Genomic DNA, 21,377 nt, shown 5'->3' on the forward strand with positions numbered 1-21,377 from the left:
AAGGCTATCCCAAAAACCTGCACCCACACCGGCCCTTTGCGGATAACATCGCCCACGCCTGTCCTACGGTAGCATCACAGAGGCACGCAAACCCCTCCACCACGATAAGGTGCCGATTAATGGAGGGGGTTTTATAAACTATACAACACAAACCACAAATATATAGAAGGAGACTCTGGTCCTGAGAGCTTATCAGTGACAATGGCCAAGGCCCAATGTTCCATCTGTTCGTTTTGCTGATGGCCAGGTGTCCACATCGCTCTAGAGATCCCATGGAGATAAACCATGGCGATAAACCTAGCCTGTAGCTAATTATCCTGGCTTGTTGCATCATGGCACCAAAGTAATGAACTTTTGAGTATGAGGGAAACATCAGTCCAGGTCAGACATTGCCAGGTATCCACCGGCACCACAAGTTGACTATAGGACAACAGCTCAAACAAAAACTCGGATGAAATATTTTCTTAAGCGATACTGTTCAGCATGCAATGCGATGTGTACAGTGTTTTACAGCCTTGTATTCTGTATCTTACTCTTTCTATCCTATTATCCACATTACAGGCTGTGTCACATAACATTCTGTTCAAGACACATGCTAACTGAAATACATATAAACTCAATAATTACTTTGACAATGTCAATAACGTAAAATATTCATTGCTCCTATTATTGCTATTACGCTCATAGCTGCACCATCTGCTGACACCTGAACGCACGCAAAAAAAAAAATCATGTAGGGCATTTTATTCATTAAGACAGGCTTTTATTCGATAATGTTATTATTACAGTTAACACTGTTCCGATTTCCTTGCACAAAACACAAGATGGTCCAAATGTAAACATTCACCAGACACGGCCTGATGTCCCTCGGGGACCGTCACGAAATCAGGCCGACGATCGAGGATTTATGATTCTCTGAAGAGATGGTACGGTCAATGGCAAACCTGCAGGAGTCCTGCTGTTTACGGTCTGAAGATGTGAGCCCTTCCACGAGTTGTTAGGAGAGGAGATAGGGGGTCAAAGGGCTGAGTCACAGCTCCGTGTTCACAGATTAAACAAAAAATTATGACAGGCAACAAATCACCACAGGTCCGAAGGAGACCAGGACAAGAAAGCTGCTGCAACATCCACCTCGGAATCTCAAGACATCAAGGACATGGCAGACAGGAGCATAAAGGGGCTAGTCGAGTCTTCAGAGAACTTCGGGTTTTTTTTTTTTGGGGGGGGGAGGGCAGGTGCATCATCGGAGATCAAGGGAATGTATGAGTGGTACAGAATGCATGCATTGGGGGGGTGATGGGGGCTGTCTGTAGTCCTGCACTGTGTGTCATTTTCTCAACCAGTCCTTGCTCAGATGGCTGCCATCCAATCACATTTGATCTTTGGCTGGCGGCTAAGGGTTGTCACCTTGACGATGCTTCGCAGTCACCAGAGCATAAGCGAGGACTGACGCCCTGCACAATACGGGCTGCCAACAAGGTAGGAGCGGTGAGGACAGTGACTGAGCTCGGTGGGGGTGGGGATGGTGTGGGGGGAAAGCGTCAGGAGAGATGGTCCCTGTAACACGCGGAGAGGCTGCAGTCGCCGAGGTCAGGGCTGCCCCCGCTTTTTGGCCTGCTTCGTCCGCCGCGGCTTCAGGATGACGTAATTGCTGTAGGTGGTGTGCTGTTCGGACAGGAAGGGAATGAAGAAGGCCCTGAGGAGGCGGGACGACCTGCCGGTGCAAATGTGACCAGAGGGAGAGAACTGCACCATTAGCGGCTCGAAAAGACAATGCATTGTTTTCCGTGTGTCGAAATATGTTCGCGAAGCCAGCTCAAGAGCATCCTCTAATGACCACAGTTCCACACTGCAACTACACACGGTCTCCATGGTAATCGGGAAGGGGTCAAAGGTAACACTTATCAATGCAAAGGCCGTGATGTTGCTCTTTTGTCTGTAAATATAGAAAAATGGATAATGGTGAATAACTGATAGTTATGGAAGCACCTGCACAGATGTGAATTCAGATGATTAGTAGAGCTGAATTAACTTCCCTAACGAGTAACCAGCAGCACCTCTATGCCTAATGGTTTTTCTCTGCAGGGACGCTGTAGATGTGATTAAAAGGGGCCCAGCTCTTCAGTCGAACCATCTGTTCAGCTGGTCGGAGAGCGAGACGGACCAAGGAAGCTCAGTCATTCCTCACTGCGGTGATAGGGGCGATCAAGGACTAATACAAACCAAAATGCAGTTGTCAGGAGGGCACTGCCCCCCCCACAAAACCACATCCTGGGGGTAGGGGACTGGGATAAAAAAAAAAAAAAACTGTACACCAGGAAAGTGGGCAAATGGTACGAGAGGGGTGGGGTCACGGTACCACCAATGGCGGCATGGAAGTTCTCTAATTAGCTGCAGCCTCGCACCGTCTGTCCGATTCAATCACTGACACCATTTCTCAGCACAGCCAGCGAGTATGTGCAGGGGGGAGGGGGTGGGTAGGGGGGCTGAGCTGGCGCTGGGTGACGTCAGCCCGGGACACAGACTACATCCCATGAGGCTGTGCAGTAGGAGGTGTGAAAATAGGCCTGCAAGAAACCGAGGGGGATATCAGACGAGTGTGTGTGTGTGCTGGTGCGCGTCTGTCTGCGTGTGTCTGTGTGTGTGCCTCTGCGCGCACATGCCTCCATGCACATTCTGTTGGGGGGGCGCATTAATAAATGCCTTTTTTAACCTCCTTCTCCATAGCCCTGCACTATCACAGCACTGCCAGGTGGATTTTTGACAGACTGGCCTCTTTTCGTTTTTCTGGATCAATTCACTGACGTTAGCCCACTGCCCTGTGGTCTGGTATTAAGCCATTAGCAGCCGATGCCAGAGACAACACTCCCTGGATGCGCTCCACGCAAACACAGACTAAATACCAGTCGCGCGGCGATACGGGGATAATCGCCATGGTAACTTATTTACACTCAACCTTCACCCGCTGGCTTTGGATGCCTCTCGCCGTTTCCAGACAGCCGGAACAGATCCTGGCATCACACTTCCTCGAAAATATCGTGTCGGCAGGTAATATGCGATGTCGGCTAACCGGTGACACTAATAATGGTCTGACTGGTTGTGCGTTTACAGAGTCGCATATTATATAATACGGGTATGTTTACATAAACCTCTGTAACAAGCATTTGCAATGTATAACCCAAAATATATTTACGTGAAACATTCAATAATTACAGCGTCACTTATTTCATTCCTTAATGTTTTTTTTTTTCCTTGCTGCTCCTGTGGTTTTAGTCAGAGAGGGCGAGTTTAATCTGATCACTTTGCCATAGACCGGTGTTTCTCAAAGCCAATCCTTAGGGACCGCCAGACTGACCGGATTTTTCCTCCCTCCCAGTTCCAAACACACCTGTACCAGGTATTCAGGGTGCTTGATTGGCTGGGAAGGAGCAAAGATGTGGACTGACTGGGGCTCCCCAAGGACTGGGTTAAGAAACTCTGCCTTAGACAACCGTCACCCGGCTAGCCACCTGATCTCTTGATAAGCAGTCACTGATCACTACTGGGAATGACAGCCATACAACCTCAGCCGCAGTCAATTCACCCCCCCCCCCCCTTTACATATGACCCCTCCCCATTAGGTAGAAGAGCAGGTAACCCTGCCGTCCTCTGGATCAGAGGGCTGCTGGGAATGACGGTGACACGAGAGGAGAGCACGGGAGGCATGAGGCGGGAGACAGCAGAAGGGGGAGTGAGGAGAATGAAGAGAAGAAAAACGGAAGATGACTGGATGTTGGAGAGAAAGGGAAACGGAGGGGGGGGGAGATGGTGGTGGAATTAATGAAATGATGGGAAATGAATTTGAGAGAGAGAGAGAGAGGAAAGCTGAAGCAGAGTGAGGAGAGGTTAACAGGGAGGAGAGGGGAGGGGGCTGCGCTCCTATCTGCCACTGTGCAGACGCTCTGCCTCTCTAATTGCCGGGACTGAAGGGTCCCAATGACGCACAGAGCAGCGGGACTGGCAGCCGGGCGTGCATGTGTGTGTCTGTGTGTGCGCGAGCGTGTGTGTGTGTGTGTGTGTGTATGTATGTGTGTGTGTGTGAGAGAGAGAGCGGGTGCATGGAGGAGGGGAGTGGGGCCCAGTATATGGAGCGGAGTAAGGGCACCTTGAAACAGAGTGGCTTTGCCGGATCCCACCGGGGTGGGTCACGGCGTGTTTGCCGGACACGCCCCCACGTTGAAAGTGAGCTGCGTTGGTGGGAAATTCCACAAGCTGCAGAGTAAACTATGTCCGGCCCTTCTAGGGGGGGGGGGGGCTGCTCAGCCCATACCCACAATGCCCCATTGCCTCGTGCAACTATCAACTACCTGAATATCAGGGTTTGGTCAGGATAGGCGTGTGAGTGCGGCTTATTTGCATCTCTTGATTGGCCGATGACCCCCCTGCCCCCCGTCCCAGTGAATGACCTGGTGGCATCCAGGAAGGGCTTGTAGGCGACGACCGTCCACTCGTCCTTGCTGGCGGTGTAGCGCGGCTCCCGCGGTGCCTGCCGCTCCGTGTCCAGGTCCACCAGGTAATGGCACTGTTTGATGTCCACCTGGGGAAACGTGACTGTAAGCCAGCTGGGTGACACGTGAGGTGTTACTAATGGAGACCTTTGTTGGGGGGGGCGGGGGGGGGGGGGGACTACACACTGTCCACTCTAAAAACACCACAGGATTCTGTCCCCCTGCATAACAGCAGCTTGAACACAAAATACCGAAAAGCCTCACTCAATCTGTCAGAAACCCTCTAAAGAAAAAATGGACAAATCAGCTCCCTGCGCCCGACCTCTCTGCTCTGATTGGCCATACTAATTCAGGCACTCCCCCACCACTGCCAGAGACCTGAACCAGTTTTGGCTCTCGTGCACAGCCAGGAAGCGACGTCGCCTCACAGAAATGACCCACCTCCAACCCAGTGCCCACAGCTGTCCGGTTGCCAGGACGACCACACCACTGGCTCTCACAGATGTAGTGTGCTAGATGGCACTAGAGTGACACTGATATCAACTGAACAGGGGTGCAGACTCCCCCCCCCCCCCCCCCCCCCGACTCTCACACACACACACAGTTCATACATTCATATCATCGTGGAAACTCCAGTTGTAGGTCACTGCGTGATGTCCTAGGTAGGCAGCTGCATGGCAGTGCAGAACCTCTGAGTCACAGTGTGGCAGGGTAAACACTGCATCAGTCTTGTGACTGTCCAAGCAATGCCAACAGCCGTGAACCACGGAGGACAATGCCGACACCTCACAGGCTCCTGGCGTGTGGGTGCATGTGTGTTTTTTGCCCTTTGACTCTCATCACGATTTAAAGTCCCAATTTCCTTTTTGCTTGCAGGAAGTCCAAAGTACCGAATGTACAAGACACAATCAGGCCCCCACCGCAGAGCCACGGACACACACACACACGCGCGCGCGCACAGGAACACACACGCCCTGCGATAAGCTGTTCACCCCAACTGCTGCAAAGAGGTGGTTCTACTGAGACGGCAGACAGTGAAAAACAGGCTGACGTAAACGGAAGATCTTAGAAGAGCAGCCGGTGGAAGGGGGTGGGGGGGGTTAGACTGAGAGGGACAGAGCAGGAATAATGGCAGGACGTAAAAATGTAGGGGCCCTGAAGGGGGGGGGGGGGTCCTAACTCACGTATCGCGAGGGCTCTTCCAGGTTCTGGTCGTTCATGTTTGAGGGGATGGTCTGGGTCGCCAGGGGTCCCTGGCTAAATGGTTTGGGCAGCTGACCCCGGAACTCAGACTGGATGAACTGGAGCTGAAAGCTGGAATTCAAACATTACGCCTTGTTATTTTCTCAAAAAAGAAAAACACACACACACACATATAATACCGCTAAGCATAGTTAATGACCAGTGAAATCTAATTCACAGGCACTAAACATAAGCAACAGGCCCATCTGACCCAGGGATACGTCACCATCCTCTCGAGGCGTAACGGCTCCGGAAGGAGCTCGACCAGTTTACTGACAGCTGTATTTCTGTATACCTCTGCCTAAGTGCACTTTTTACTCACTCATAAATTGCCCCCTAAGTGATGGGACAGGAGTGGATTAATGCATGTGTATTCATAGGCTACAGCTTAAGGAACCCACCTGGCAAAACAGGGACCCCCTACAATTTACCAACCACGGAACCCCCACCTCCTGATTGGCAAATTTTACCACCAGCCTCCCATACACAGATTATTTGGCGTTTTTTTTTTGCCGTTGTTTTCTATTCTCTTGTATTGCTTTCAGTTCCAAAAATATAGGTTACGTCGTCCATTTGGGGGGGGGGGGGGGCAGAAAAGTTAACTGTTGACAACACATCAGGAGTGGCAGAGCTACACAAACACTTTCCGGTGGAAACAGAAAATGAGCATAAAGGGTAGGGGAAATGGGGGGCCACTGGGAGGCTCACTGACTTGTTGGGCAGGAGAAAGCTGCTGGGGTAGCGATGCCACTCTTTCCCCACGCAGACGGTGACGGGCCGGCCCTCGGGGGCCGTGTGCACGGTGGGGTCCTTGGCGATGCGGTGGAACTCCGGGTAGAGGTCCAGAGGCGTGTGGTAGCCTGCCAGAAGCGCAGGACACAGGGGGACGGTGAACGCGCAGGGACGTGTGTGCATGCATGCGAGACAGGCGTGTGTGGCCTTCTCACCTCTAAAGAGGGCCACAGAGCGTGACAGGGAAAGCACGGCGAACAGAACGACGGCGCCCAGAGCCAGCCAGTTGGAAGAGATGGTGTAGTGCTCCAAGCGGTACCGCTGGAAGAGGAAGTGGTAGCACTTCTGCAAAACACCCCACCGCCAACATAGGTCATGATAACTCGCAAACGGCTCGTGGGAGTTTTTCCTTACACAAAAATGTTTTGAGGGCAGAAAGAAAAATGATTGGTTCAGAGAGATAACAAATCAGATTGCAGAGGAGGTGGATCAAAGCAACTAGAGGAGGCAGGACCAAGACATCTGATTGGTTGGTCCCGCTTTCTCTAGTTGCTTGGACCCACCTCCTCTACAATCTGATTGGTTCTCTCTCTGAAGGGGAAGGAATGAGCTGGAAGGTGGGTGTAGTCTGGGGGAGAGGCCCGTGAAAGGGGGTGTGGTTATGGGCAGCACTTACCTGCAAGGAGGAAAGAGCCACAGCCCCACATAGGCAGATTAGGGGGTAGATGGGGAACAAGAAGCGCTCCTCCTTATGGGGCCTCGTGAAGAACACCAGCATCCACAGATACATGGGGGACAGGGTGAGCCAGTATGGGCGGCCCAGGTTCTGCACTGCAAACAAAACCACGAGACTGGCTTCTGGACACAGCTGGCAACAGAAAAACCCAGTGGGCTGATTGCTTAAGTGACTAATTGGAAGGAAGACAGTTTAACCAGCCAGTGATTGCCAGGATACCGTTTTCCCACACTGAACACTGAGCGCTCAAGGCGGATTTTCCACATGGCTAAATATAACCGACAGCGCCACCAACAGGTAGCTCAAAAATAGCAGCACAGTCATTGAGGGCAAACTGCATTTGAACTGAAGCTGGGGGAAAAACTGGCATTGAGGCACAGGGGTGACACCTGCAGATTCGGCAGAATCAGGCCAGCAAGATGGGGATGACAGGCAAACAGCAAGAGCCAGTGGCGTTTAATTCGGTCAGAATGCACTGCTTGGAAACTCGGAGCGTTTTACAAGCTCCAAAGTCATCCGGCCCTCTGGCCCATCCTGAGAGTCCTGCTTTCATTAGCAGGGAGGTGTGACGTCCTCCAGGCGAGGCTTCCTGTGCATTCGTTTACCGCAGGAAACGGCAGTGCCACAGTCAGGATAATGAGCTGTCAGCGCGGCGCAGTACAGACGCGGACGCACGCACTGCCACACGCACGAAAGACGCAGAGCTATCTCACACGCCGATAAACACGTCCGAGGCACCCAGCCGCGAATGACGTACTACGCGCAGGTCAGCAGAGCAGACGTCAGCAGAGCAGACGCACGCGCCCGCCCGCACCCCCCCCCCCCCCCCCGCCCACGCAGACACGCACCGACGTTTACGTGAGCACATACTGATGTTTGACTTTGCTGCTCGTGGCTGGGACGGCGTGATGAGCGAGGGGCAGGGATTGATGGGGGGCATCGGCTCACCGTTGAACCTCTGCAACAGGGCCTCCATAAGTGCTGTTAGGGGTAGGGAGAGCAGGGCCAGCACAAACACCACGTTGAAGTTGAGGAATCCATTCACGAAGTAATACTGCCAGGGCTCCGTGCCTGTGGCAGTCGCAGAGACCCGAGCCAGCAAAGGTCAGAAGAAAGCCATGGTGGATTGAGATGAGAGGGAAAAAAAATAAATGGTCAAACAGTGCCATCTTGTGGACGTTGGCTGCAACTGATAACACCTGACACAAAAACCAGCTCATAGAATGAGAGATGAAAGGCAGCACCGTATAGGTCCGGCCCATGTGGAGTGAAGACATTGTACAGGATGATGTTCAGCGGCGCGATCACAAGCTTTCCATAGTAGTAACTATCCACGGCCACGACGGGGGCCTGAGAAGGATGTACGAAGAGGTGCGGGGGTTAAACAGAGGAAAGCATTGCCATGGAAACAGAAAGAGAGCAGAACTACATTGGGGCGGTAAGACTGTTACCAGGAAGAGCAGCAATGACACCAGAGTCCAGGTGAGGAAGCTCTTCCATTTGCGTTTCAGGAGCAGCAAGTCGAGGGCGATGGGCAGCCTGGCCAGAGAACGTCAACAATGCAGAAACACTGCGTGAATTTTTAGTACGTCGTCCCGTAAAGTCAGTGCTCCTCTAGGGTATATCTAATGCCAGGTGTGCTGGAACTGGAGGCCCAAACAGGGGTTCCAGTACAATACATCACTGTCATAGGCCGTGCTGCAGCCTACAATGAACCAGGCCTCCCCACATCCCCAAGACTCTTTCTTACCCCAAGAGGACGCTAAAAGGCCAGCCCACGATGGCGCCGGCCGCCACCCCCAGAACGGCCAAACTGGGTCTGTCCTGGTACCACCCCGTCATGGCCACCAGGGTGCAGTACATGCAGAAAGTGCTGGGCAGAAAGGCTGTAAACAAAGAGAAGGAAAATGTCAGCAGAGAGGAAGAAGAAGAAGAGGGGGAAGAGGAACAGCTGCGGAGGAGACCCACCTGCCGAGGAGCAGAACATCCCCGCGCTCAGAACCAGGAAGGCCAGCATGAGACGACCCACATGCAGGCCGAACTTCTTGCACACAGCCCTGCAGAGGGACACAAACACATCCCTCACACTTCAGGGGGTGTTGGGGCAGCGACACTGTGAAACCCCACCTCAAAACTGCATCCCATTCACAGTGCGTGGGGTTCCTATACTACTGTACAAAGGCAAAATGCTGTAACTGCACATTGGATCAAAACTGAGTTATGACCAAAACTGGATCTCATGGGCTCCGCTTTGTCGGGTGACATCATATTCATTTACCTGACACTTTTACCCAAAGCAACTCACACTAAGAAGGAAGAGTTACAATTTATGTGCACTCCCTGGGATTCGAACCCACAACCTTTATATTGCTAGTGTGAGGATTTACTTGTTGAGCTACAGGAGCAGTAATATCTTGTCTTAATAGCTCAGGTCGCCCCCTGTCCAGCCCTGTGCTCACTTGTAGAAGTAGAGCTCACACACGCAGCAGCTGAATGCCAACACACATCGCAGGAAGTAGAACACCAACGCCTGCAGGGACACAGGAAGAGGGCACGTTAAAAGTAAACACACTCCATCTGTGGCTAGAAAGGGTTGAGCTGAACCGCACCTCTTGAGTTATTTCTCTAAACGTAAGGCCGTTCCAACAGGCAAACCTCACGGCCGAACCAAGACTCGGGTAAAAGTGCAGCACTGAGAAGATAAACGACGCAATAAGAGTGAATGGCCACAGCAGTGCCGCTGTATTCTGGCAACGCCTTCATCTCTCACCTTGTTGGTCTGCAGGATCTTGGCATGGAAACAGGCTGGCAGAGCGTGGAGCCACAGGTAGGCATAGGAGCGGATGGCATATGTTGGGGAATACTCCCACGTTTGCATGCCTTTGCCATACAATAAGTAGTGTGTCTAAATAAATGAAGAGAGGACAGAGAGAATAGCAACAATGTGTTCAGTTAGTGTCGTTATTTACATAAAATGGGGCAGATGAGTGATTGGGAGAATGTCACACACACTGATCCGGCCACTTACAGGCTCCCAGTAATTGTAAGTCTCGTCACAGTCGGAGATGTTGCTAAGCAACGCCGCACAGAAGCGGGCAGACACCAGGCACTTGAAGGCGGTGGAACCCTCAGGTGCCCAAACCTGGCCTGCCTTGCTGGAGGACCTGTAGTATGAGGCAGGCTGAATGAAGGGACCACATTGCTTATCTGGGTACAAGCTAACCAGCCAAGGAGAATAGAGGGAAGAGGGCCAACGTTAGACAGCAACAGGATGTTAATTCCTTCTGTTCATGCTATGTACGGAACTTAATATAAGATGTATGCTGTACTGTAAAATAAAACTGCCAGTACCCTCAGCGTCACATAAGCGTGTGCTTATTACAAATAATAAGGACGTTCTTATCAGACAGAGCATGCGCAGTGAAGGATTAGCAACTGCGGTGCGACATTTCTCAAGACCGCCCGGGCAGTCCTGTCACTGACGATTAGGGATTTACTAGTTTTTTTTTTTTTTTTTTTTTGCAAAACATTTAATTATCACAACAATGCCTGTAGACGGTTGATTTAGAAACTACCCTTGCTGGTCTAGACAGACTTGCAACATAACCGACTTTATTGTCAGGTTGCGAGAATGCGTTCAGACTGCTTAAAATAAAAAACGAGCAAAATGACACACCCCAGCACTATGCAGCCTCATTTCGGGTGCAGTGTGACATATTAGGAACACCTACACAGCAGTTGGATGAGTCTGCCCTGAATGAATGAACCAATGAGAGGATAGACAACTACGGCGATAACGTTTACGTGTCGCTCTTACCTACACGTAATGAAGGAAAATACACAGAGAACTCGGTAACAATGTAATAATCTAATAGGTCTATATGTTTTAAAAGCAATTTTATTTTCACGCATGCCGTGACTTACTGTAAGGACAAACTAATGGTTTTCGATTATGACCAATGGCCATTTAACCATCTATAAATTTCCCTTGTGATCTGCTAGCTCACTACTCATCTAGTCACCATGCCTGTATATATGGCTTACAAGATGCCAAATTGCAGGACTCACTCATTGCGCGTTTCTGGCGTTTTAACGTCCTCGGTCCCTTTTTCGTCCTTTGCTGTCCGGGTGTCACTGGGAAGACTGGGGTTCACGTTGTTTGTGTCTTGTTTGCTTCCTCGTCTATTTCTATGCCGGAGTCCCTTCGACGCCATCTCTACTACTGGCAACCGTCGGCGTCATTTTTTTTTTAAAGGGAACGCTTTCAGGTAGCGCAGTGGCCATTTTTAGTAATGGCAAGAAGCACTTTGTTATAAAGCTGTCAGATTTCATACAAGTACGTCAAAAACACATCAGATCTTTATACTTCTGATTGTAAAACGTGCATTTGCGCAAAATTTTATATTTGACAAAATGGGGTATAATTATTATACAGTATAATTTTCCGCATTATAACAAATGTGTTCTTTAATTCATTTAGGACTTCGCTATATTTGAAGTTCGAACAGTTTATGTTTCGCAACCTGATGCACGTACAGTACACCAGGACGATTATTCAGTCGGTTAATAGGAGGTTAGTCGGATGGATTAGTTTATTACTGATTTCCTAGCGTAAATTTTTAAATAATACTTTTACCTGTGATGACGGGTTTCGGTAGTAGGCCGCGTGAAAAAGTTATCATAGGTAAATTAACTCAAACAGACCAGAGAGATATTCCACAAAGCAGGATTTCTCAGTTAGATGGGTTAACTTAAGTTAATAGTCATGCTTGTGCAATAGGAACGCTTCTGACCGTGGAACTGCCCTAGATTAGGAGTTTATTATTTTTGTATCTTACAGGTATCATCGCATGCGTACTGTCTGTATATTCAATAACACTGAAAGCTTTCCTTTAACAATAAACATGACGCAAATAATTGCAGTCAATGCATATTCAGTATATTGCACAATTTATAACAGAAATAACACCATTCTCATGTGGTCCATGTATTGAAATGCTGGCATTCTTACAACACAACGCTAAATTTGGGGAGGGGGGGGGTTTACAAATTAACTACCAGAAGACACAAAGCCAACCAAAAAGTACTTTATTAACCAAAACACATTAATCCTAAATAACAGCAACTGAAATTCGCAGTCAGAAAACATCCAAAAACAGGTACATTTAATTATCCAGAACAAAAATTACCCTCCGTCGGTAACCTGCACAAAATCTGAGAGGTAGTCAGTAGCTCACCGACGGTCAATGCAGAATCCCATTGTTATTATCAAAGTTATTTCACTTATTCACAGTGCTATTTTAGTCTCGTTTGGACTGTAAACAGAATAGCAGGTTTTGGATAACCACAGCTTATGTTTTATCAACATCGCGTCAGTTCACAAAGTTACACTTAAAAAGAATTATAAGTATTAAAAGATTGTCTCGGAAATACAAAAAATACGCATTTCTTCCATAAATATGCTATCACCATGCAATTCAGCAGCGTCATTTAATTCTATTGAATCCTTCTGCACCGTGATATTAGGTTTTATATTAAATGATAACTTAAATTACTGAGCGACACAAAAGCTGGGCGTCGAACATAATTACGGTGATAGTACAAGCGCTATACAACAATCGCCAAAGTTTCACTTCCGTTTGACACACAAAAAACGCCACAAGTATACGATCGTCAGTTTAAAATAAGCGCACTCATATCACACATTCTGGCTCAAAATAAAAGAATTAACAGAAGAGTTATATTACACATGACAATAGCAAAACATTGCATCGATTACAGCACACAGTATGAAAGATAATTTAATAAGACTATTTCTCTCCAATAATTTTAATAATTTCTAAAATATTTGTCCTTATACATTAATACATCAAACACTGTTCAAAACCAGCTCGTTTACATTTGAATAGGCTAATGGATTTTTTTTGTAAATACGATGACCTACAATGACCTTGTGTTCTATACTAAACTGCTGCCTCTTTACATTCCCAGAAGGCTCCTATACTGCACTTCTGCTCATTGAATAGTCTTATCTGGTTCTTGCTGTGTTGGAAGATGTTGTGCAGCTCCTGCTCCAATATTCCTTACTGTCATCCCTGGGCCTTTACTGGAAGCTCAGCCTAGCTGCCCTTACACTCAGTTGACTCTTTGAGAACATGAGAAGTCTCATGTTTGCAGTGTGCCGTTTGCCACTGCTTTGTACAAAAGTGTCTGATAAATATATAAATGTAATGTGAATGCCTGGGATAGGCTTCAAGTTCACTACAACTCTGTCCTGGATAAGCTGATGGATGGATGGATGGATGGATGGATGGATGGAATCAAATTGTAAGAAATCCAATACAAACTCAGAAATTTAGTTCTTTTACTGTTGCCAACCATGAAATCGCACTTCCAAAAAAATAAAAAATAAAAGTGATCTAGATTCTCCAGAACAGTAGGATCCACTCACTACTCATGGGGGGTCCAGAGGAGGTGGGTCCAAGGACATCGGATTGGTTGGACCCACCTTCTCTACGATCTGATTGGTTCTCTTTCTGGACCATTTTTCATTCTGCCCTCAGAACATTTCTGTGTAATTAAAACTCCAATGGGCAACACACTCCTGTCACTGTAAATCTGCATGGATATTCTCAAAAAGTGCATTTTCTTCTGTTAAAATAGTGAAATAAAACTCCCATGATTCCTTGCTGGGCTGCAGCCGGATCTCAGATTGACAGCTGTCATCTCAGCACTCACACTCTCCAGCAGCCTCTCTACCGCATTGTGACCTGCAGCTCTAAGGGGAGAAGCCGGCGCAGCTCCAGCTGCATGGCCAGGGCCTGGCTGCAGGACAGCGCGCGGTCGGCGGACTGGTACGTCAGCCGGTAGCACATGCTGGCATGGCCCATGTGCGGGTGCCGGAAGCGGTCGACCAGCGTCGCCTCCCTGACGGCCCCCGCCGACGCCCTCCGCACCAGCGAGTGGAAAGTCAGCTCGTCGAAGCTGTCGGGCTCCACCCAGAAGCTCACGTCGTGCACGTAGGTCGGCGGGTAGAGGGAGAAAGGCCGGAAGGGTCCTGGTGACCTGGGGAGGAAGTGGGCCAGGAAGCGGCAGTCGCGACTCCAAAGGAGCCGCCAGTCGCTCACGTCGAATATCTGCGCAGCCAGCAGGTCCAGGTTAAGGGTCACCACACACAGCTGCTGTACCTCCTCAGGGGCAGAGAGCACCTCTAAACGTCCAACCTCGCAGGAACCCTTTACCTTCAACCACAGCTTCTGTACACGGCTCCCATCTTCCTCTTCCAGTGCAATTCCATATGGCGCCAGGAGCATCTCCAGGCAACTCCTTAGCTGCCCAACTGGCTCAGGTTCAGGAGGCAAGGCTCCGACTAGAAGCAGCTGATGAAAGGCAGGGGAGGCGTTCCTGGACACAGGAACCCTGCGGTAGACTGGTCCACTCAGCCTGAACAGAACGCCGGGGCAGAAGTCACCGCGCTGGACCACTTCCTGGACATGCAGCAGCAGGGACGGCCAGAGTCCATAGTTCCCTGTTGGGCTGTCCTGGATCCCATTCGGCTGACAGTCTTCTTCGCCCAGGTCGCGAACCTCAATGGGCCGGATCCAGTAAATATCAGATGTCGTTATGTCAGGGCCACAGGCCTGCAGTCTTTCCGGAGACTCACGGAAGAGCAAGGGGAAGTCAACATCGACCACCCGCACAGGCCACAAGGACTCCAGTTCCTTCAACAGCTGCTCCTGGACCATTTGTACTGAGTGGTGAGATTTTGGATCCAGGAAATTCCTAAGTAGGAAAAAACAATGCAAGTTTACTTTTCACATCGATTCATTGAATGTGCCACTTTTATCTAAAGCAGTGCACTTTTGAGGGGTTACAATTTGTATGTACTCCCTGGGATTTGAACCCACAACCTCTGTATTGTTAGCATAATGCTTGTTGTTAAAAAAAAAACTGCCGTCTAATGAACTTTAGAGGTATAAATGGCCTTTTTATTTTGTACCCCTGTCCACTGACATGACCTTGGTGTAATGTTTGCATCACCAATTTTATGACCTATCGGGAAGTTATTTTAAGATATGGATAAGGTTCATTGCACTAAGCTAAATATTAACTATTTTCATTAACTTCTGTGAACTTTTTGTTGGCGAAAACAACTCTGTATACAATACAGGTGTGCTTGTGTGTCTGCTTGCGTGTGTTGGCAGACAAGTACCTGTTAGCAAACTCAGTTAGCTCCTTGGGAAACTCAAAGAGAATGATCTCCTTTCCCACAACAGCTTCCAGGTTTATACTCGGTATCGCAGCGTAGGGCAAGCTATGCGTAAAGATGTGATTTAGCGCCCCTTCTACATGGAAACCTTTGTCTTGGCTCCTTAAAAAGACAAGAAAATGTTAAGGCGTCACATTGCATCCAATCAGCTTGTTTTCCTGGTAATGCTGACCATGGCCAGACTATCACGGGTTACCTGTAGCCGGTGCACTTGTAGCTCTGGTATTTCTCATGGTCAAAGGGACAGATCTGGCTCAGGATAAGACCAGCTTCAGCAGCCATAGCAACGGCCTGCCAGCTGTTGTGCCACTCCCTAGTCGGCTTATCGGCGGGCGTCCCCCCCTGCCCGTTGCACAGGGCGACGTGGACCTCACCACTGTCCTTTAGCACCTGAATGGAGCTGGATATGCAAATGACTCATTAATTACTGTCTGACACAGAAGTTACAGTCCCATAGCTAAAATCCCTCACTTCCTGTACTTCGCCCATCAAATAAACCAAATACTCCACTGGCACCAGACTCAGTAACGCATGCTACTGTTGGTGAGCATGTTAGCCGTACTGGAGAAATGGAGCACAGCAATAAACACCTGAGGAAAAACTTAGCCAACAGGCCGCGGTTCTTCTTCACTCCGCTCTTTCGCCCGCAGTGGGGGAAATTGAAAATGATGCAGTCAAAGGACCGTTGCTTCAGGGACGAGCACTCCCCCAGGGCTGTGCCGTCCACCTCGTAGTACACGTCTGCACCTGCCGGACACAAGACGCCAAGTTCTTACCGTTAGGCTGCCGCTGGCCTCGCAGGGTTGCCAGTTCCCATGCGTCCGGCGTGACGCTCCCCCTTTCAGACTCGCACGCAATAAATCTTAAGGCGAATCTATATTATTCCACTATAAACCTTAAATCAGCTACATCAAAAGCAATGAGGCAATTTGCAATCCCTACATACTATTTACAAGGTAATTAAACTGTAACATACATGTAAATGCATGTGCAGACTAACCTCGAATTGAAAATCTCACGCCAACGAGCTGACAACCCTGCTTTCTGTTTACTCATTCCCCAATTTGTGTGGGGTTACTTGCAGCTACAGTATCCCCTCACAGTCTACTTGCATAGTTGTTTGTTTGGGATGTCAACGTGCATGTTTAAGTGTCCAGCAATGGACTGACATTCATTAATGGTGGGTCACTTCCCATCATTTAACCTGTACTTTCAGCAGCGGAATCGGAATCATTCTGATATGATAACCAGTTCCCGAAATCGGATTCACGGGACTGATACATGCCAGTGGCTACTCCCCTGTAACTTATCATCTCACAAGTGACAATATTTCAGGATTGCCAGTTTTCACACATCTGACTCAAGTTTTCAGACTGTCATGCAAGAAATCTTACGCCAAATCTATATTATTCCATTATGAACCTAACATTAGCTACATGAAAAACGTTGGTGTAGATTGCAAACCCTACACATTATTTGCAAGGTAATAGAACAGTTATATAAATTTAAATACGTGTGCAGACATGTCTCTAATTGAAAATCTCAAGCCAGCCAGTTGGCATCCCGGAAATTTTATGACCCACTGTACTGGTAAATTAGAAATACCACCTTCCCCCAAGAAAGTATCCCTCTTATTTAACAAGAACATCACAAAAAAAGATAAAGATCGCATGAATTAAAATTGTAAATACGAATGTCAAGAGAATTATGCCGAAATGAAATGCCGGATCCACTCACCGGAGTGTGAAAGTCTGCGTATGTTCTCCGCAGCGCCATCCTGCAGCCGAGCCGCATCCTCGGGCAGAAAGCAGGTGGCGGTAACCTTGGCACTGCCTCCCGCAGCCTGGCATAAAGCAGCCGAGAAGGAGAAATTTCCTTCCCCGACAAGTAACACTTCCCGAGGGGTTGTCATTGTGTCTCTGCCGGCCAAAACATTTACTGTGGAAAAAAGAGAAGATTTAAAAATATATATTTTAAAGTAGTTTTGCAGAATGTCCGCAAACCGATGGAAGACACAGATCAGGCATTCTGGTATGCCATGCATGTCACTTTCCCGCATGGCCACAAAACAGAGTGAGCTCACTAATCCTCGTCAATCATTAATGAACTACCTACCACTTCTACGAAAGGAAACCGCGGGTATTTAAAACGCAGATTATTTGTTACAGCAGCCCAAAGCCAAAGGTAGGAGCCCTAGACGTCCTTGACAGTCAAAGGTTGTATAATCGTATGATTAAACAGACACATTATCAATGCAAATATTATTTGATTCACATATTTGGCAATATCACAAGTTTTGTTCAACTCTGAAAATCTATCTGATAATGCAAGCGGCAAGCGAGAGACAGTAAGCAGCTTTTAGTAACGCATGTAACTGCAGTCTGTCCCAACTCACTTCGCGATGTATTCGGCCGGACTGCTCCATGCGCTCCATGATGGATATTTAAAGTCAATATTTAAAATATCAACAAAAATTAATCGCTGTTAGCGGTGCACGGTTCCCCCATTTTCACACAGACGAATAAATGCATATTCTTATCAAAGCGACCTTTTTTAAGTACTTAAATTTTCCCAGGAGTTCGGGTTACAAAAAAGCCCTGAAGGAAACACAGAGGTGAGTTACAAAATTGCAAAAATACATTTAAACAGTGTTTTTACGTCCGGTAGTCTATTTAAACCACGATATTAATTTAACTTTTTATAAATGACCTAGATATATTTTTATAACAAGACGACATTGCATATCAAGAATAAATCGTAATAGTACGAATCTCAAAAGTTTCTGCATCGGAGGACTAAACAATAACACAGCGCTAGGGTTGAGCGAAAGATAGGCACCTGGATGACCCAATGAAATGTCGGGATCTCAGGCAGGGGCGGGTCTTTGAGGACTGAACAGAGCAGTCACTGGAGAAACAAGTTTTCCCTACCAATGGCCGATTGAACAAGGCGTGATTGACATAACACAGTGGGAACGGCCACAATTTGAATATAGAATGCTGGAGGATGAACCCTACTTCTGGTCACTTCTCCCCAGGGACTGAAAACCCCTCAAATTGTCCTTATTGCATTAAGTGTGAATTAGGCGTCAATCATTCGCATCAGTGGATGGTATGATGTCTGTTTTGTTAATGTAAGGATAAGAATGGAACGAGTTTCACAATCAGTTTTATTATTACCAAGCACATATGCGTGGTTAGAAATTGGCATGGTACTTCAGTGCAGTCACAAAAATTTAAAAAATAAAAACACTTAACAAGCATACGACAATGATACACTAGATACATCACACAATGAGTATTCAGGGGCCACTAAGATTATTTTTTTTCTGATTGCACTATGTGTACTGCCTTTACATTTTGTCTGTTTGTCTACTCTAAGTACCTTAATGCTTTATGCATAATAATTTCCCCTTGGGATCAATAAAGATTCTTAACTTTGCCCATGACAACTTTTTATGGAAAAACAGACATTCTTTTCCAGTTATGTGCTGATGTGGACCCAGTATTAGACACCAACTGCTCAAACACTTGCTATAGCTGTACATATACAGATTTTGGTTACAGGTGACTCTGGCAACCGGAAGGCAAAACAAACCTGACATAGCGTTTATCATCTATCCCTATGGTGTGGGAGATTAGGAACGTAAAAACTAACTTCGCACCTTTGTTAGGTTTCCGTAATCGGGTCAATCGACTTCACTGCTTCATGGGCCTGCATCACGAAGATTTTTGTCATAGCAGGATACAATTAGCCCCGCTACCTCACGTTGACCAGTTCAATGAACGAAAATACAGCCCACAGATTGCAAACTATGCACTCTACACTTAGGTTATGTGTTAGTCTTGTGTTAATTTAGGTAGCACCTCGGTCCAAGAGAAACACTGTTCCGTTTTTAACTATGTACTGTACTGTGTATGGTTAAAATGACACTATAGAGCTACTTAACATGACTTCACTATTGCCTTAAATGCGTTATCTCGCTGAGTTTCGTGATACACTCTCCTGTGACAGTACCGATTCGTCTATTTTTTTCTTATGCGGGAGGGGGTGTTGCCCCAGGGACCCACATATACATTTCACATGCTTTGACAGCTCCTGACATTCAGATGGCGTTTGGATGAGTCAGAGGCTGCTGTACAACCCGACCAAAGTCTGCAGCATCATATCAGCATGTGCCAACTCGCTTGATTGCAAGCCAGTCTATCTGAACTTGCATGTCCACACAACTAATTAAACTGATGCGCATTACGTAGTACTGTTTTTGGGAAAACAAGAGCAACGGTTCGTCTTTAAAAGAAGTCCTTTAATGAAACCGATATTTCGCTCAATACCCCTTTAATCTCTCTGAGCTCCTTTGCCACTTCTCGGATCGCTGTAATGGTGTCCCTCTGCGTCTGCAGTACTGCATCCGTGAGGACGCGGCCGCCGCTTTGGGTTTTCGGAACACGTGGCGGCGGCGATGGCGTCAGCGTCTCACGGGACATCACGCTCGGACCTGGTACGCTGGGTTCCGCCGTGGCCGCTCCAGCATCCCGTCCCACATTCACCACTAAGGAAAAACAGAACTTATTTACGACTATCAAAGCCATGCCATTTAATTACTGGGTCATTAACTTTTGTTAACGTGTTATTTGCATCTTTCATTCATAGGCGAAATGGTTTTACCTGGTTTTTTTTCAGTGGTCTCATGTACCTCATCTGTAGTTTCCGACTGCTCTGCTACAACACTGCATAATAGGGAATCTCCTATTATAGATGCCATACGCTCCTCGAAGTCTGAGAGCGAAGATGTGGGATTATTCCCATCTGATGCTTCTACACTGGCCCTGTGCGCAGTCAGTCGTTTTTTCCCCTCTACTTTCAGATCCTGCCACTTCTTTTTTACTTCGGGTACAGCGCGTTCTGTTGAGCTGACGGCATTTACCGCAGCGGTAATTTGCTGCCATTCAACGTACTTTCTCTTGTTTGTGATACCTGTGGTATGGTTCCCCAATATAATATTTTTTCGTGTTTTTACCTCCGACAGCAACACATCTACCTCGCACTTGTTAAAATTTAAATTTCTTCTCTTGATTGTTACAGCCGCCATCATAGGACCGTGCAACCAGAGAGATTTGATTTGCGTATTATATGAGCACGCAATTCATTTGCATTGACCATTTATGGTTATTTGTGGGCGGCAACTGGGCAGAACCTCAGGCTCGGTCACGTACGCACGTTTTCAAGATAGTTCTTATTTATCAACAGAAGATTGTGCACATTTTTACGTACGCCACGTTTGATGCGTTGGATTTTTCGGCGTACGTCATTTTCCATTTTTTGCGTACGCATTTTTTGTGATGAAATTTACGCAAAGTTCTATAAACGAAGAACCATATTGCAAACGTGCGCACGTAATAACTGCGCCATTTTCTCCCACGACTAGCGTAAACCACGCCCTGCAGCTTTGACGACTTCTCAGGATCAATTTCATTGGCCAACAGCATGAGAGCACTGATTGGCCACACAACACTAGCTGATACAATCTGTAGAGCGAATGAATTTCATAGTCCCGCCTTCGTCTTCGTACGTGGGGGAATCTACTCCCAACGAAGGAAACTACTCTGCCCAAGAATAACTGCATTTAATTAATTTCCAATATTAAATCAGACTGGGTACATTGGGACAGAGTGCCTGTTATATGCAAAATATAATAAAAAAAAAATGGCAACAAACTCTAGGCTCTTCCTGTACTACAAATGACCACATAAGTATAGTATGTATTGTAATTTATATCTAATTTCTAGATATTTCACAGTATACTGTGTTACAATGTCATGGACTGTATCTGGTGCCCTTAAAACCGATCAAATGCTTTATTCTGACATTTGTACATGTACATTGGAATATGTATTTTTCAAATCTCCCA

At 47.5% G+C, this 21,377-nt stretch overlaps 2 protein-coding genes across 3 annotated transcripts; both read right to left on the minus strand.

Moving 5' to 3' along the window:
• Positions 1-741: 741 nt before the first annotated feature.
• Positions 742-11,448, minus strand: alg9 (ALG9 alpha-1,2-mannosyltransferase). 2 transcript variants are annotated; one of them, XM_048984361.1, is made up of 15 exons: positions 11,266-11,448; positions 10,226-10,361; positions 9,968-10,102; positions 9,657-9,727; positions 9,166-9,254; positions 8,948-9,083; positions 8,649-8,736; positions 8,442-8,547; positions 8,068-8,268; positions 7,138-7,292; positions 6,677-6,806; positions 6,442-6,589; positions 5,672-5,801; positions 4,446-4,576; positions 742-1,714 (listed from the first exon to the last, which is right to left on the minus strand). In XM_048984361.1, exons 1-15 carry the CDS (start codon positions 11,409-11,411, stop codon positions 1,591-1,593), a joined length of 1,926 nt encoding a protein of 641 aa, XP_048840318.1. In that variant the 5' UTR covers positions 11,412-11,448; the 3' UTR covers positions 742-1,590. The 2 variants fall into 2 exon arrangements, with proteins under 2 accessions (XP_048840318.1, XP_048840319.1); XM_048984362.1 differs by having other exon boundaries at positions 8,146-8,268; positions 11,266-11,447.
• An 820-nt stretch (positions 11,449-12,268) lies between these two features.
• Positions 12,269-20,888, minus strand: fdxacb1 (ferredoxin-fold anticodon binding domain containing 1). Its single transcript, XM_048984378.1, has 7 exons — positions 20,135-20,888; positions 17,862-20,018; positions 17,204-17,404; positions 16,057-16,213; positions 15,663-15,866; positions 15,410-15,568; positions 12,269-14,979 (listed from the first exon to the last, which is right to left on the minus strand). Exons 3-7 carry the CDS (start codon positions 17,376-17,378, stop codon positions 13,953-13,955), a joined length of 1,722 nt encoding a protein of 573 aa, XP_048840335.1. The 5' UTR covers positions 17,379-17,404; positions 17,862-20,018; positions 20,135-20,888; the 3' UTR covers positions 12,269-13,952.
• Between the last annotated feature and the right edge of the window lie 489 nt (positions 20,889-21,377).

Source organism: Brienomyrus brachyistius, chromosome 18 (assembly GCF_023856365.1).
Source record: "Brienomyrus brachyistius isolate T26 chromosome 18, BBRACH_0.4, whole genome shotgun sequence".
NCBI classification, from domain to species: Eukaryota; Metazoa; Chordata; class Actinopteri; order Osteoglossiformes; family Mormyridae; genus Brienomyrus; species Brienomyrus brachyistius.

What these genes read in the sequence shown, in the direction of transcription:
- fdxacb1 (XM_048984378.1), bottom strand. Translation starts at nt 17,378, where the DNA reads ATGACAACCCCTCGGGAAGTGTTACTTGTCGGGGAAGGAAATTTCTCC. An exon ending in TACAAGTGCACCGGCTACAG is followed by an intron (nt 15,569 to 15,662) that starts GTAACCCGTGAT and finishes TGTCTTTTTAAG; the next exon opens with GAGCCAAGACAAAGGTTTCC. An exon ending in CTAACTGAGTTTGCTAACAG is followed by an intron (nt 14,980 to 15,409) that starts GTACTTGTCTGC and finishes TTTCCTACTTAG; the next exon opens with GAATTTCCTGGATCCAAAAT.
- alg9 (XM_048984361.1), bottom strand. Translation starts at nt 11,411, where the DNA reads ATGGCGTCGAAGGGACTCCGGCATAGAAATAGACGAGGAAGCAAACAA. An exon ending in CTTACAATTACTGGGAGCCT is followed by an intron (nt 10,103 to 10,225) that starts GTAAGTGGCCGG and finishes TCATTTATTTAG; the next exon opens with ACACACTACTTATTGTATGG. An exon ending in AGCTTTCTCCTGCCCAACAA is followed by an intron (nt 5,802 to 6,441) that starts GTCAGTGAGCCT and finishes TTTGAATTCCAG; the next exon opens with CTTTCAGCTCCAGTTCATCC.